Source organism: Corapipo altera, unplaced genomic scaffold (assembly GCF_003945725.1).
Source record: "Corapipo altera isolate COAL_440 unplaced genomic scaffold, ASM394572v1 23b, whole genome shotgun sequence".
Lineage (NCBI taxonomy): Eukaryota > Metazoa > Chordata > Aves > Passeriformes > Pipridae > Corapipo > Corapipo altera.
Window position 1 is genome coordinate 6,631,338 of NW_020884885.1, and position 16,648 is coordinate 6,647,985.

At 39.6% G+C, this 16,648-nt stretch overlaps 2 protein-coding genes across 10 annotated transcripts in view; one reads left to right on the forward strand and one right to left on the reverse strand.

The window, feature by feature from the left end:
* The window catches only part of TTBK2 (tau tubulin kinase 2), an 86,214-nt gene extending 74,825 nt beyond the window's left edge, over positions 1-11,389 (forward strand). For 7 of the 8 annotated variants that reach the window (XM_027641806.1, XM_027641812.1, XM_027641811.1 and 4 more), the window contains 2 exons: positions 1,561-2,828; positions 3,802-11,389. In XM_027641806.1, the coding sequence (XP_027497607.1) occupies positions 1,561-2,828; positions 3,802-4,270 (1,737 nt within the window). In that variant the 3' untranslated portion in view covers positions 4,271-11,389. Of the gene's footprint in view, positions 1-1,560; positions 2,829-3,801 lie in introns of those variants that run through there. The other variant, XR_003527457.1, reaches the window with a different exon arrangement.
* Positions 11,390-14,422: 3,033 nt separating this feature from the next.
* LOC113946521 lies at positions 14,423-16,623 on the reverse strand. 2 transcript variants are annotated; one of them, XM_027641829.1, is made up of 2 exons: positions 16,205-16,623; positions 14,423-15,386 (listed from the first exon to the last, which is right to left on the reverse strand). In XM_027641829.1, exons 1-2 carry the CDS (start codon positions 16,206-16,208, stop codon positions 14,728-14,730), a joined length of 663 nt encoding a protein of 220 aa, XP_027497630.1. In that variant the 5' UTR covers positions 16,209-16,623; the 3' UTR covers positions 14,423-14,727. The 2 variants fall into 2 exon arrangements, with proteins under 2 accessions (XP_027497630.1, XP_027497628.1); XM_027641827.1 differs by lacking the exon at positions 16,205-16,623 and adding an exon at positions 15,616-16,006.
* Positions 16,624-16,648: the final 25 nt, after the last annotated feature.

The following is a 16,648-nucleotide window of genomic DNA, read 5'->3' on the forward strand; positions in this document are numbered from 1 at the left end:
TTTCTGATTGGCCCAGCCTTGGCCAGTGGTGGGTCTGTCTCAGAGCTGTCTGACATTGGCTCTGTTGGACATGGGGGAAGCTTCCGGCAGCTTCTCACAGAAACCACCCCTGTAGCCTTCCCGCTGTCAAAACCTGGCCATGCAAGTCTGATACATGGGTCCTGACAGATGAGCTTGGTTTCTGCCACTCAGTAGTAGCAAGGCAGTAGCTCTAACAAAGCTCAGTACCATGTATAATTTCTGCAACAAAGTGGAATGTCTTCTAACAGAGCCGAATCTTAGCAACACTAGAAATAGGCTACCACTAGTTGTGTCTTCTACCATTAGTGAATCAAGAAAGTGTTTTTAACCAAACCCAGACTCCAGTTTTTCCAGACTCAACTTTCTGTTGAATACACACTCAAAATGTGTCAAATTTTTGAGGCTAAAGAATAGAAATTAAAAAGGAGCTGAACTCTCTGTCCATGTAGAGAAAGATGTAAGGGTAGCCTCTTGATTTTTTTTATACTCTTTATATCAAATGACCCCATATAATATGTATAAACCATAATCTCGGATTCCTCTTCACATGAGAGCGCATTCCTTCCATGTCCATAGAGATAAAACTCCTTTCCCTTTTGTGTGTGCTCTCTCGCACTCTGACCTTATGACTCTTGCATTTCTGTCTGTGCAGTGGCCTGTCTTCAATGGGGAAGGTGAAGAGCAACTCCATTCCTACTTGATGGGCACTAGGGGAAGTGGACTTATGTCCCTCAAGTGGGGAGAGACATGAATGCAGGTTTTCCATTTCCTGGACATATGCTCTAACAATTAAGCTGTGTGCTAGAGAAGCACTCATCATAACCAACTGTTTTTTAAAGGGTTTCTGACTCAGTAATGTGTAGAAGTTCTAGGAACACTTTATGCGTATCTGTTGGATTAGACCCATTAGGGGATTTAGATGTGTGAATATTTAGTTTGTTAATCTCTCAATGACCTTAGGTAAGGAAATGTTCTTACGAGGTTGCTTAGTTAAAACTAGGCATAAGCTTCAGTAGGGAAAGTAATAACTAAAATTGAGGTACTCGGAAAGTTTTTTTTGGACAAAAATGTAGGTATTAGGGGTATGGAATTTCTGAATCTAAACATCATGGTGTTGTCTTCTGTACTTGTCTAAAAATATTGTTGTGTACTTGTTAAAGATCTTACATTTATATACAACTTATTCTAAGAGTATCCAAACTAATGTAAAATAAATAAAAAAACTACCTGTTTGGTTGGATCTCATTTCCAGGGGGCTTACTTGGTAATTGCAGCACTTTTTACTGACATTATGCTTGTTTTTACCTGTTACATATTTCTGTAATGGGCTGATTGACTTTTTTTTTTCCTAATTATCTACATGTATGTTATGAAGTTAGGTATTATTTGAACATTGCGATTCATAGGAATCATTATGTAATGTATCTTGAAGATGTGGAATCAAAAGCATTTTGATTTAAACAACACTCTTTATTTAAAGAGTGTTACCCGTATAACATTGCCAAGTTCCTTATCTTTTTCTTTAATTTTCCAATGCAGATAACAATACCCAGACCTTCAGTGGCATCCACACAGTCTGCTTCGGAGAGCTTTCACTATGGCCACCAGCTGGAGAGAAGAGAGCAGGATGGTCAGTCTGTGGAACACACTGTGGAACTTTCCTCTCCAAAGGAAAGTTTGCCAGGTTTGGTTGTGACAGAAGATGCAATTCCAACTCGTGCCAGCAGACCAGATTTGGTACTTAATATCAGCCAAGAGGTGCTTGATAGAGAAGGACTTGTCAAAGAAAGTATGAATGTCCTGGACTGTGGCCAAAAGGACCTACTTGAACAACACAGTGGGATACAGGAAGAGAATGAACTTGAAAATATTCCTTTAGAGGAGACTGAGGAAGAAAGGCTTCCAGTGATTTCTGAGGATGGCATTGAAATGCTAAGCAAAGAGCAGAATTCTTCTTTGCCAGGAAACTCAAAATCTGCAGAGGAAGAACCTCTAACAAATACTGAAGCTGCTGAAGAATCAAAGCCAAGGCCCGTCTGTTTGGTGCCAAATCAAGATGAGGGTCTGAAGTCAATAGCACCTAAAGCATCAGAATTGTCTCCCTCAAGAATTGCTAACGCACATGTTAATAAACAGGCAAACAAAATAGCAACTGTTCAGGAAAATGGTTTTCATTCTGATAAAGAAGAAGTCCATAGCCAAGACTTGAAATGCCACCAAGTGGCCCTTACTACTTTTTTGCAGCAGGAGAACAAAAAAGAGAAAAATTCTCCCAGAAATGGAGAGTTATTCCACTGCATTTCAGAAAATGAGAATTCTTACCGATCCAAGAAGGACTCTAAGTCTCCTTTTGTATTCAGGCAGAGCCGAATCCCAGTTTTAGCACAAGAGATAGACTCAATGTCAGATTCCTCTTCTGTTTCAGCAAAGGAAAAGCTTCTTCTAAAAAAGGCCCATCAGACAGACTTGGTGAAATTACTTATGGAAAAGAGACAGCTCAAATCTTTCCTTGGTGACCTCTCAAGTGCCTCTGATAAGTCACTGGAGGAAAAAATGGCTGCTGCTCCAGTACCGTTTTCTGAGGATGATGTCTTAGCTTCATTTTCTAGATTGACACTGGACTCTCATTTCAGCAAGCAGAATGAAGATAGCTCTTTATCTCCAAGCAGTCCTCAGTCTAGAAAAAGCAAGATTCCAAGGCCAGTGTCCTGGGCAACCACTGATCAAGTCACGGGTTCAACTTCATCTCAGTTCTTTCCTCGGCCGCCACCAGGAAAACCGCCTACTAGACCTGGGGTAGAAGCTAGGTAATGCAGAGAAAATAGAAATAGGTTTTCAAGTTGGAAATGGATTTGAGCTAGGCTGCAGTTACTGTGCTGTATGTAATCCTGTAGAAGTTCCGTCCTTTAACAAATTTTTTAAAAAATGCTGGGTTTCAGTTCTCTGAGAAATCTCACATTGTTGAAGAATGAATGAGAATAAGTTATTACACAAGAATGACCCTGCTTCACCTTAAACCTTATACACCAAGATGTGTATTCAATATTTTGAAACCTGACAATCTGTAACTAAATCTTTACACTTTAAGAGGCATCACTTTTATGGAACTGCTGATTATTCACAAACCCATAGAAATTTTAATAGGATCTGTTGTAGCCAGCCCCCTTGAAAATTAATCTTTTCTTAATGTAGACATTTTAAGTATTTGGGTCTGGAGCCACCAGTACTGAGTCAATTAGCTATGCTTAGATCATGGCTAAGTAAAAACAACTAATTAAAGGAGGGCAGAGTGAATACTAGAAGAAACTGCCTTTGGCACTTCTGTGTACAGACAACCACGATCTAGTTTCTTCAGTGCCTACATTCCCAGGACAAGAATTTTGACACAGTGGTGCAAAATCCTTTGAAGGAAGTTGTGTGCCGTGTCATCCCTTAGAATTGTGTATAATAGTGTACCGATGGTGTGCAGGAATGGATGTACCCCTCTGTAAAAAAGGTGGTAAGCACTGCTCTTCAGTGCACTACTTCCAGCACCACCAGGAAATTTCAGTTATCCTGTAAACACAGAGGCTGTTTATGTGAGTGAGTTTATGTAAATATAAATAGTGTGTTGATCTGAACAACACAGAAACCAAAACCTAGATCCAAACACCTCTACCTTACAGGAAAGTTCAGCTTCACATGTCTCTTCTGCAACCTTTTTTTTATAGTGATACTGTGTTTTTATTTGAACTTTGAATAGGTGGAAACAGAAATAATCTTTCTTCATTTCTTCTTAAGGTTACGCAGATACAGAGTCCTAGGGAGTAGCAGCTCGGACTCAGATCTTATCTCTCGTCTGGCTCAAATCCTACAGAATGGATCTCAAAGACCGAGGAGTTCTACCCAGTCTAAGAGTCCAGGATCTCCACATAGTCCAAAAACACCACCCAAGAGCCCTGTCATCCCCCGACGCAGTCCCAGTGCCTCCCCTAGGAGCTCTTCTTTACCCCGTACTGCCAGTTCTTCTCCGTCCCGGGCTGGGAGATCCCATCACGATCAGAGGAGTTCATCCCCACATCTTGGGAGGAGTAAATCACCTCCTAGCCATTCAGGCTCCTCATCTTCAAGGAGATCTTGCCAACAAGAGCACTGCTGCAACAAACCAAGCAAGAATGGTCTGAAAGGGTCTGGCAGTTCCTTCCACCATTCCCCAAATACTAAGACTCCCACAGGAAAGAGCAAATCAACCACTAAACTTAGCAGATAGGAACTGGGCCTCAACAGGTATAAAGTCTCCTCCTAAATCTGATGCATGTTGTGTCTGTGTACTGTGTATTAAAAAAATTAATCAAAAAAAGTATATTAAAAAAAAAGGTGTTGAATCTGCACATTTTAAAGAAAGTAAACATTGTAAACTATTCATAAGAAATCATTCTGTGTAAATAAGTGGCCAGGCTTTGCCTAAGAGCAGGCAGCAAGCAGATCCACAAGAGGGGAAGCAGAGGCCAGAAAAAGAATGACTAGATAGTCGAAGAGGTGCAATGTGTTTAGAGTAAAAAAAATATCCTCAAGGTGAGTGTTTAAAAAGGGTATTTACCTTGATGTGTTTTGTTTACCTAGTTAGAAGATTTGACCTAATTATTTAAGGCCTTACATACTCAAGAGTATGTAAGAAAACCTGAAATGATTATTTCCAAAACGATGTCATCACTCAGGAGATAAGTTCTGCTCAAGCATGGCTTTGCAGTTTTAAAAAAGCACACAGATGATTATAGTATTTGTACTTTATAAATTTTTTTCATTTTGAGCTGCACTCATCTCTTGAGTCACTCAGTGCTCATCCACTATCTATCATGGCACGGATTTTTTACTTAAGGAATTATCATATACCTTGTCCCTTTTTAGCACTGATGACATTAAAAAATTACTAACATTTCCCAAAATGTTTTTGTATCTATATTATTTAGAAATTTGCTTAGTAGTAATCAGGATCCAAGAAGCTAATTCTCAGTTCTACAAGATACAGTTCTTCGGGAGTCATAGTGGAGTTCTACATTCGGTAGAAAAGCATTCCTGTCCAGGAAATGAGAGAAAAGAGATGTATGCACTTCACTGGATGTTGCAGATTTACAAGAAAATGCATTGTAAGTTGGAAAATAAGTTAGGAAATGGAAGTACCTATTTTTTCACCTTTAATTCAACTGAAAAAAAGAACCTTTATTTTTGCTGGCTTTTGTTTTTTCCATTAGTTATGGATCACCTAAACCACAGATCCTACCATGCAAAGACAACTACCAACCAAGATTTGGGTTTTTTGATAATTTATTTTCTAAAATCATGAAAGATGAAACAGAGATAAGGAGATTGTCTACTTTGTGAACTTACTAGCTTATAGGTGACAGAAATATACTTAACACCCTTAAAAAATCTTGTCAGAGAATATCAATCATCAAAGCAAAATAGAAAGAAATCTGAAATATTTTTTATGTTGGATTCTCGTAATTTTTTTGCCCAAATGTTGTCTTGATCAAGCTTTGTTGACACTCAGTAAAGTCCATAGTGTGTAATTCCTCCAACTTTATTTGGAGGACAACCTCTTGTACTCTACAGGATCTCTGCAGAGAATGAAAAGGCATGGTACCTTTTGCTATATTCAGAAAAGAGTAATGGGTTAGAATAATAACACACAAGAATGCAAGCCTGAGAAAGATGCAGCCATCTCTCCCTAATTGTTCCTGTTGTGGGGACACTGGGTGCATAGGAGACTTGTCAGTTACTGATCTGCTTGCTGTAGTCATATGCCTCTCCAGCCAGCAGCTGTGCTTTTTTATTTAACCTCTGCCAAATGAATACCTTTGGATTAAAAAGGGAATATTTTGTCTCTGAGCTAACACATTCTAATGCTGCATTAAAGCTGCCCTAAAGCTGCACTGAATTTCACTTGCTTTGTCAGACTGTGTTGGTTTTTTTCCTCCTTTCTTACTATGAGTATGTATATTGTTTCCCATACATTATGTAGCACAGTGGGGAACCTTAATTTCATTCAGGTTTCAAGCACTACAGATGAATGCAATAGGTAGGGTATACCTGCTTTTTCTGAAGAAACTGTACCATTGGAAAGTCATATTCCTTTGTATTATATTGTATAATAGGTGCTATAACAATAATTGCATGTCCTCATGGTAAATTATATAATATAAATATTTATATATATACATATATGTATATGCTTATATATATGCATTCTTTCTCATTTTTCATTTGTAATTTATGGACCACAAATAATACAGTTCCCTTTCTGTTAGTTTCTGTGTACTTAAATCTTCTATTTCCCCCCAAAAAATTCTGGAATGCACAAATTCTAATAGCCTTTATACCTTGGTACAAGACTGAAGGACTGCTAATTTCTCAACCAGCCGATGATTTGTCTTACAGCTTGCTTTTATTTCTTTGTAATTTGATGTGTGCATTTGCATATGGAACAAGAACAAAGACTCAAAGGTATTTTTATTTTTTATTACAAGTAGGTCTTGTGGTTACTCATTTTTATTTCATAATGTGAGTTCTTAATTGTGAATACTTGTCATATAGGAACAGACACTCAATGAATATCTAACAGATGAATGTGACAACAAATACCATCTTTTTTTCCCCGTTTTCAACATTTCCTTTTGGTATACCGTTAGAAGGAATTTGGACACATTGTGATGTTTTTGCCCTGGGCACTGCTGGAATTATTTGTTAAGGTAGTGTGGCAGCCCATGATTATTTTTCCTTATTTTTGAAAAGCATTTATTATGGTCTTCTAAGCTTATTCCTACATTAACATGGTCAGTTTTAGTCAGTACCAACTTTATGCATCCTTGCCTGAAATGCTGAAGTTGAGGTGTTTATATTTTCTCTCTAGTGTAGCAGGATCCAGAAACAGGTAATTACTTTGCAGCTGAGAAAGAATATAACACCGAAGTTTTGGGGGTTTTTTTGTGTTGTCTTCAAAGTACAGGCTTGTCCATTGTTAGACATGACTATGTAAAATAAATCAATGCTGTAGAAATTCACTTGTACTTGAACTACTTGCCAATGTAAAAATAGTAAACTATGCCAAAACAGAGAAAAAGATATCAGTCGCAATTGATGACCCAGGCTTCTTTTGGTGCAGAAAAAGGTAAAAGGACTGTATATCCCCAGTTGCTTTTTTGCTGTGGATTCAACAGGATTTAACGAGAAAATCATGCAGATATGAATGGAGGAGTGATTGTGAATAACTTATTTTGAACTACCTGCTCTTCTTGAGTTTTTTACTGCTTGATACCCTCCCCTCAAAAGTTTACAGAATTGCTTACTATATAGTCTAAGGTAGAAATCAGTTACTCTAGTTAGGTAATGGTCAGCTGATCAACTCATACATAAATATTAGCTTAATATTTCTAGAGAGCCTGTGTAATCATTAAGGACTCTGTAAGCTTAAATATTTGAATATGCAACTGCAGAAAAACACCAATGTACATGTGTGTGGCCCTTATGCAGCGTGTGTATGAATGGTTTATGAAGGAGTTTCCACAGCACATTTTCAGGGACGGGGAAGATTTTTCTCCATAGTATAAAATGATCACAGTTACTCTGTGTAGTGCATAGAAGCTTACATAGGGATATTGTCTGAGAAACAAGAAAATTCAAGGAGCTGTTGCTTTGTCCTCTTCAAGCCTCCATTTCTTTGGAGGGCAGTGCAGTGGAGCCATGACATGCAGCAGATACAGATGCTGCAGACACATTTCCTCTTTATGGTGTTTTCTGTGTTGTGGCCAGCACTTTGGGGCTTTTTTTAGAGAAACTGAGGCACGAAGCCTTAAAACTACAATAGAACTTGAAATCACTGGACATTTCACACAGACCTTTGTGCTGTAGTATTGCGTGATAAAATCAATCTAAGTTGCAATCTTAAAAATATGTATTAATATTAATTAACCTCCTTATTAATTGCAAATGCCAGTTACTACTTAGGTAAAACCATGCTAAAGTAATAGATAGTATGATACAGTAAAGCGATGCTGGCAAGTTGTATGATGCTAGGCACCTATCTACTACTTGAGCAGGATTGATAAGCATAGTAATTTTCACTGCTCAAAGGCAGGAACAATATGAGGTCTTAACTGCTAGTTATATATAATTATACAGGAGGCAAACCCCTGCGGAGTGACACAAGGCATTCATTATAGCCACCAGCCACGTCCTGTCTTGGGAAATCTGGACATATTCTTACCTTGAAGTCTGCATGTTTGTGATCAAGCTTTCTTGCATACCTCACTAAACAGTCTTGATGTACAGGGGAGAATCTGGTCCTGTATATTTAAAGATAGCTTGAAATATTTTTCATGTGAAAAAGACTTGCAAGAGCTCTTTCATCTATGATTTGTAGTATTAAGATATTAACTACAGCTGGGAAAACACAATTTTGATTTTATATATATATATAAAAATACACATTTTTACGTAAGTGTATCTACATATACACTTATATAGATACTGTATATTATATAGAAATATATATATACATACATACATATGTGTGTATATACATATAGATAGAAAGAGTGTCAGCTATTCCATCCTGTTTACTGGAATTCATTTGCCAGAGTGAGACGAGGCATGTTTTGCTTTGATTTACTCTGGTCTCCTCTTCCTCTACTACAATTTCCTAATGACGCCCTAATTCTGATTCTGTGTCTTTTCCGTATTACAAGGCCTGATTCTATAGTCCTGCTTGGGCAAAACTACTTTAAGTCCTTCTTATTGCAATAACACTTTGCAACAGTTGACTCTAATGCTTCTAAAAAAAAATTTTCATTTTCTTTTCATTGAGAATGTAGATAAAGCCAGACTTACAGTATAGTCTTTTTCTTGTAAACAGAATTTTTCCGTAAGAATTGGACATATCTATGGAACACTAAGAAACATAAATTCTGGTAAGAAGAAAGAGATTATTCCAATTTCTTTAAAGGGTCTAGTGACAAACTAAGGATATGTGCCTCCAATTTTTATTTGTATGTTAAATGAGAGAGTAATTTTCTGAAAAGGAATGGGAGAATAAAAGACAGCACAAAGTCAAGCAGGTTTCTAATTATAGACCTAGAATATATTAATTTTTTTATGCAGGACTGATCCTCTGAGGTGATGAGAGCCATGTCTGTCTTGTCATTTTAAGTGAGCAAAGCTCTGGTTAGGTTGACAAACACCATGATTCCCTATGGTGTGTTCTCTGTATGCTTTTCCACTATTAGGAGTGGTCATAGAACTGTCAGCTATATAAATGAAAGCTTTGGCAATTATCCATGATTCCTTTCTTCAACTGGTAAAAGCTTTGGATGCTCTTTGGATGGTGAACATGGCAGTGCTAGGTTGGTGGTTGAACTTGGATTTTGGAGGTGTTTTCCAGCCTGGAGGATTCTATGATTCCTGTTTCTGAAATTTGTGGAACAGGGCATAATATATTTACTCTACTTCTTTTAGCTAATCAAGTAGGCAGTGAACTGGAAGGCTTTGTTTGCTGTTTTCCTTTTGGCTCAAATGTCATTGCTTGTAATTATTACAATTTTCAATAACCATGACCACCAGCAAAAGGAAGTGAGGTTCAGTGCTTTGACTCCATGTAATACACAGGCACAGGTCATACATTTTTTAGCTAATACATGCAAATCGCATAAACATGCACCTCACACAAGAATACCTCAGGTGTCTGCTGGAAGCCAGTCTTCCTTTTCCCTACATATAGCATTTGTGAAAGAGAAATTATATAGAAGTCAGCCTGGATTATGTAATAATTGTCTGGAATTATCCTAAGACGTAGTCAAATGCCAGAAAGTTTTATCACTCATTTTCATGTGGTTTAAATAATCATGTTTAAATATTCATCTTTGAGGGTTTTTTTTGTTTGGTTAATTTTTGTTAGTTTTTTAAAGAATAATTCACAAGAGTCCATTGTTTCAAAGACTAATATATTAACTTGGCAATTACTCTCGCCATCCAGGTTTGAACATGTGGGCTGATTTTACTCTCCATTGATGGTAACACATTCTTTCTTGACAGTAACAGTGACAAACCCAAATGTTAGCATATGTCATTCACATATTTTGCTTCTGTTCCTCCTCTACATTAAGAGCTTGGATCCTTGGGAAGTCTTGCTGTTCTTGTGCAGGTGAAATTTCATTAAAATTAGTATAGGGTCCTGTTTTGTTGAGGCTTTTTCCCCTGATTAGGGGCTGAAAGGATAAACTCTTTTTTTTTTTGTTATTATTATGACATGACATGCCTTTTGATCTCTACTTTTCTGTATTATTCCTGAGAGCCTGCTTTGGCCAAGAGTATGATGTGGTTTCTTCGAAAACAATACCACAAGTGTGCTACTCAAGTGAAGTGCTGATCATCAACAAGTGTCTGTGGGAATTCAGCTGGAATTAATTTAATGTTTGTTTTGAGATCACTTGATCTTTGACCTAACTTTTATGTAAAGGACTTATAGTACCAGCAGAATAGCTTGCTCCAAAAGATGCAGTGTAATTAGTTTGGTCTGCCTGACTTCAAATCCTTTTAAACGTATATCTGCTGCACGGCAGGCAAGGTCAGAAAGGTTTGACACAAAGTGAGGTGGGGTTTTTTTGGCTATTTCACATCTTTTTCCTCTGACTGGAGATCTGGATTGTTGCCAAGCACCCTTCTCTGCATCCTCTTTGCTTTTGTTGGCTAGAAAGCAAGATTGGAAATTCTTCCCCAACTTTTTTACTTTCTTTCTACATAGTCACCCCAGAGAGAAGTTGTAGTGCTTGTGCTAACAGATGCCAATTTCCAAATGCTTTCCTATGAATATCCAATCTAGTAAATTATGAAAATCACCAGCAATGCCTTCAGACAAGTGCTGACTTTTTGAAGCTGCCAACCAACGGCTGCTAATCTAAAATCTCTGGGCAATACCACAGAGAATGAAATCTGTATGAATTAAAAATACAATGTTGTCACCCCATAAGAAATCAAGTATGCAACAGTAAAGTCTGCAGCATGATTAAATTAAGTGGAAAGTAGTTCCAAGGTAATTTTTTACCATTGAGGAAGACAAATGTTGAGTCCTTCAAATTCTCTTGCTCAGTAATTGCAGTTCTCTCCCCTCTTTGGAAATCTTCTAAGCCATTCTTTTAATTTAAGTTTGCTCAGGCACCCAAGAGCATAAAGAGTTAATGCCCTTGTAATGGTCATTTGTACATAAAGTTGTAATTATTTATTTTCTCATTTGTACCATATCAAGGCTTTGTACAATGTTTAAGTTTTGTTTTCAAATTATTTTGTATTTTATTTTTATAGACTGGTTCTAAATAAAATATTCATTCAGCATGCAAAACTTCAATTCCTAATTGTGTTTGTATAATGACTCATTAATTTATAAAGCTTCAGTTGAGTTTTTTTTCAATTTTTTTTTACTATTGTAATTCAAATGGAGAAAGTACTTTGGCAATGATTATTTTTTTTCTCTGTTACAAGAAAGCAAAAATCAAACATGTGTTGGTACTACTGCAGCATCAGTAGATGTTCATATTGCAAATCAGAATGATTGGATCAATGATTGGAAGTATAACTAATTTAGTAGGTTCCTGTGTTGGATATCAATAAGAACAGAAAAACCTAGGCGGCCTCCTCAGAATCTTCCCTTTCTATTTGCTCTTGCTCTTATCCCTTCTGTCTGTATTCATTTAAACAATAAATGATTGGCACATCTAGATCAGGTCAATTTAAGTAACAATATGGTGGTTCTGAAAAGCCAACTGGTGCTGGCTTTTTTTTCTTCAAAATTGTAGTTTTTTTATTTAGTCAGAGGCCACTATAATTGACTTCTTTTGGTGATAACTGGGTGTCTGGATGTAGTCACTGAGCTTTTACAGCCTCTTGAGGAGACCTGTACAATACACTTAAGTGGCAGATAGCAGAGAAAGGAGTGAGTGGAAGTTGTTACTGAATCTGAGAACCTCGTGGTATGGGGAAATGCATTGATAAGCTACCAGTTGCTCTAGTTTCCTCCAAGACCCTTTTATTTATCTTTCTAGTAAAATTAGGTAAAAGTAGAGTGCAATATCATCACAATTTATATTTGTGGTTTGTGTGCCTGCAGGTCTCAGTCCTGTGCTGTGGCAAATATTGCCTGCTTGTTGCAGAGCAGAACAAGTTTTTTAGGCAAGTTCAGAAGAATTGGAGAAAATTTTCTGGATAGATTTCTCAGTATTACCACTGCTATGCCTTGTATGTAAGGCAAATTAAAAGCCAGCCCTGCCTTTGTTCACATCATTGGCAGTATTTTCACTAAGGTTCATGATGAGGTCATTAGCCCTTGTCATTTATACAAATAGCTTAAATAGCTTCACACAAGAGGAAATACATTGGGAATTCATTTACTCAGTAACAGTCCAAGAAAGTGATGTTTCACCTTGTGTTAAGAGCAGCCAGAAACTTAATGTGATGGCTTTTGGATGTTGTGTGCTTTTGGCGCCTCTAACAGAATCATCACTTGATCACAGAAAGGGTGTGTAAAGAAATAGCAAACCAGCTGTATTAACTGGAAGCTGAAAAGAACAAATTTGTGCACTCTGTAGTGGCAAGAGGTAGCTCAGTTTATTTCCTTGTTTAAAATATGTAAATCTGGATCATACCAGAAATGGAAGAGTGATTTTGGTCTGGCTCCAGTATACATTAGCGGTACAACTGACAGACTGGGAAAGAAGCAAGATTGGAACAAAGGTGCTGTGGCAGATTGATGTTGAGGTCTGGTCATTGTCTGCCCACTGTCTTTTGGCATTGCCTGGCTTGTCTTTAATTACACAGGAGATTCAATCTGCCGATTCTGCTCTTAGGATCTTGCTGAACTTTTCTGTACTTGCACTGTAGCTCGTTTAAATCAGTACTCGAACATGAGAAAGCCATGTAGCAGACACTCCTCAACTCTCTCTAGAAATGCTGTAGTATGTTGACAGTTGCAAAAAGAATTGAAACATCAACAGAAAGACAAGTAAGAATTGTCACCTGGACAAAGTCAAACTGCTGCCCAGAAGGACCAGGTAATGTTTAGATCACATTTTGTTAATCTGCCTGGAATGTCATGGTAGCATTAATTTGCTTCTTTGTCCATGAAAACAAAGTGCAGAAAGTGCAGAAGACCCTGCTCCAGAGAGTACATTTGTACTGATGGGGGAGAAATAATGCTTCCAACAGGTTATTTTGGAAAGCTTGTAACAACATAGACTCAGAAATCTGACTTAGAAGGATTAGGTCTTTCTCATTCTTCAACCCAGCAATTTATTAATGTCTGTCACACACACAGCCTCCTTTTCTTAAGGTAAACCTAAAAAAGAGAACCTTCTCTTCTTCAAGGCATTAATCCCAACTGAGAGTGTGCTGTACATGTATACTTTTTACTTTTGTGAAATATTTGCTTCTTTTATGCCATCTATGATACTGAAGAGAAACACTTGCTAACACCTTGACTGCCCTGTGTTCATGTTTTAGCAGGCAGCAGCTGTTGGTTTCTGAAGTGCAGGTGTGTGAAATCAGTCCACTGTAATGGTATAAGGGCAGAAGTGAAAAACTGAAATGTATGTTTTCATATGGTATAGCGTTCTGTCACGGTTGACTACAAAAATTACATACTTTGCCCTATGATTACATATTCTTATGCTTCTAGAAGAGGGACAATTGGTTGCCATTCTCTGCATCAGTTGTATTTGCTAAATTCGTGCAGCAGGAATGCTTGGGCAAACTAACTGTAAAACTAGAGGCAGCTAGTCATTGCTATAGTCCAAATTTATCTGTAGGACTTTGATGTTGGTGATAAATGATTAAGAAGTCAACCTGCATGATTTTTCAGGTCATTGGACAAAATTGCAGGTGAGAGTGTTTTTGTTTCCCCTCCCGTACGGACACCAGATGTAAGAACACAGCACCTCAGCTACTTCTGAACTGAGCAAAGTAAGTGGCCGTATTTCTCTATTTTAATCATGTGACAAAAAATGAGACTACCCTGCTAGTGCAGTAAAACAAAATGTCTCTGAGGAGAAGGTGCATTTGACAAGCTAAGAATGAACAATAGCCAAGGGGAACAATGCTGTATGAATTCTGAGGATTAGATTCATGGATCAGCAGCTCAGTCCTAAACCATTCATAGAATAAGCAGGTATCTCAAACTCTTACTGGGATGCCTTGCACAGCACAGACTTAAAAAACCCCAAAAACAGCCAAGCAAACACCCACAGCTTTATAATTATTAGAAAAAGGAAGTACTAAAAAAACCAACTACTTCTGAGGTTTGTTTAATCAAAGAACTAAGCAACTTGCGTTAAGACAGCTCCTGGTGGTCAGTAACCATAATGTTACTTTTTCTACCCCACTCTCATGCCTTTTATTTTTCAAAAGGTGACATGAAACAAAGGATGATATAGACAAAAGTCTTACTCAAATGTTTGTTTTTTTAAGAGAGTAAGAGGATAAAGAAAACAGAAGAAAAATATTAGCCAACTGCAACAGAGTTAACAAACGGGAGACTGGTAATTAGTGTTTAATGCCACCTATAGCAAAAATGTTTCCCACTGGGAAAAACACAGGAGGCAAGTCCACTTTGCTCCTTCAAAGTCACAGGCCGGAGCAGAACATACAACAGCACCTAACACCACAGTCACTTTACATATATTCAAGTTTTTACACATCTGCAAAGCAGAAGTAGTAGCAGCCATTTGGATGTTCTTTCTTAATGGTTCTCACAGAGGGCCTAGAAAACTCAGAGGGACCTGGTTCTTGTGTCATGGAGCTGGAGCTGCTGCTGCTGCTTCTGCTGCTGCTTCCAGCCATCTGCACTCTACCTCTGTCCTCAGGAGGGGAGATCTGGGGGGAACCTGGGCTCAGGTACCCAGCTGTGGTCTGAGTAGAGGCAGTGGCATGTGTGGTTGGGCCAGTGTTGTTTTTCACATAGACGTTTTTGATAGCAACAAGCGTATGCGCCATGATGCTGATGCTGTTACTCAGATCCTGCATGCCTTGCTGCAGCAGCCGAAGATTGTGGTTGACACTGTCAAAGCCAGACTGGATCACCTGAATCTGGGTCTGCTGAATCTGGAGTAGGTCCTCTTCAGTTATTTCATTTTGGTCTGCCTGAGACCTGCCTTTTGTTTTGGCTTTTACTTTCCCAGAAGAACTACTGCCTGATGTCCCTAGAAAAGGCAGTTCTTCTTGATTAGGTGAAACCACAACCATGTCCTCAGAGCTTTCTTCTGGCTCTACCACCTTCACTACTATTTCTTCTTTGAGGTTCATCTTCTCAACACTGCATTGATGAGATGGGCCAGGATTGCCATTAAACCCTAGAGGAGAGGGGGGAAGAGGAAAATCAAAGGAGAGCCAGTGAGAAACTTCATAACCTTGATGGTCAGTGAAATGTGTTTTCATCCACTAAGCACTAACATTAGTCCTTGAAACAAGACTCTCAAACTCATACTATGTTATCTTTGATGCTTTTAAAATACACCTCGGTAGGTGGGAAGAAAACCATAAATATGCATTCACCAATTAACCACATTACAGATCCCTTACCAGCCTTACCACAGAAGCTGAACTTTAGGTTCCAAGAGACAAAGTTCATTGCAAGCTCATTGCACACTACTGTGCAGCAAGTAACCAGTAAGAGCATTGATGAAACACTGATAGCAAGAAATCCCATGGTATTGAAGGTGATCATTTCAACGTGCTAGCGCAATGTCTCTGCCACGCAGTAACTTATGTACTCGCAGCACTTTGCGCTGGCAAGAACTGTGTGCTGCCATGGCTTTTTGGCTTTTGCATTTGCAAGAATAAGTACTGCAACGGTGAAGATCAGTGGCAGGGTCTAACGGCTTGACAATGAGCAGTATCTGCTACAGGACAGGGTTTTTACTCCTGGGTGATGTTTTGGTGCACTTTCATGACCTACAGCACAAAGCCTCGCAGTTCAGCGTGCGTGCACACACGTTTTGCATTTCCAAGGACAGAAGGTGGCTATCCGAACCAGACATTTCCAGCGCGGCTGGTGCCCGCAGCGCCCTGCGCGCACGCAGCGGGCGGACAGCGCCGACCCGCCGCGCAGAGCGCGGGACGCCGGCCGGAGGGTCCGGGGCGGTGCCGCGGGGGTCGCTCCCGCACTCACCCATGTCCCCCACGACGGCGCCGGGCAGCTCCAGCGTGTCGATGCCGCCCACGATGGGCACGGCCTCGGCGGGCAGCAGGGAGCCATAGGCGCGGCGCTGGCGGCGGGCGGGCGGCGCAGGCGGCAGCTCCTCGGGGGCCAGAAGGAGGCCGAGGGCGGGGGGGCCCGGCGGCCCGCAGCCCTGCGAGAGGCGGCACAGCTTGCTGCGGTCGCGGCGCTTCAGGTCCCGCCAGCGCTTCTTCAGGTCCTCCACGTCGCGGGGGCAGGCAGCCACCGGGTTCACCTTGTGCCGGATCAGCTCCCACACCTTCCTCTTCTGGCCCGGGGAGGCGCGGCCGGGTCCCGCCGCGAACAGTAGCTGTTCGTGCTTCAGCACCTGCTCGATCAGCACCTCCGTCTCCGCCTCGTTGAAATTCGCCTAGGGCGCGCAAGGCGAATTTCAAC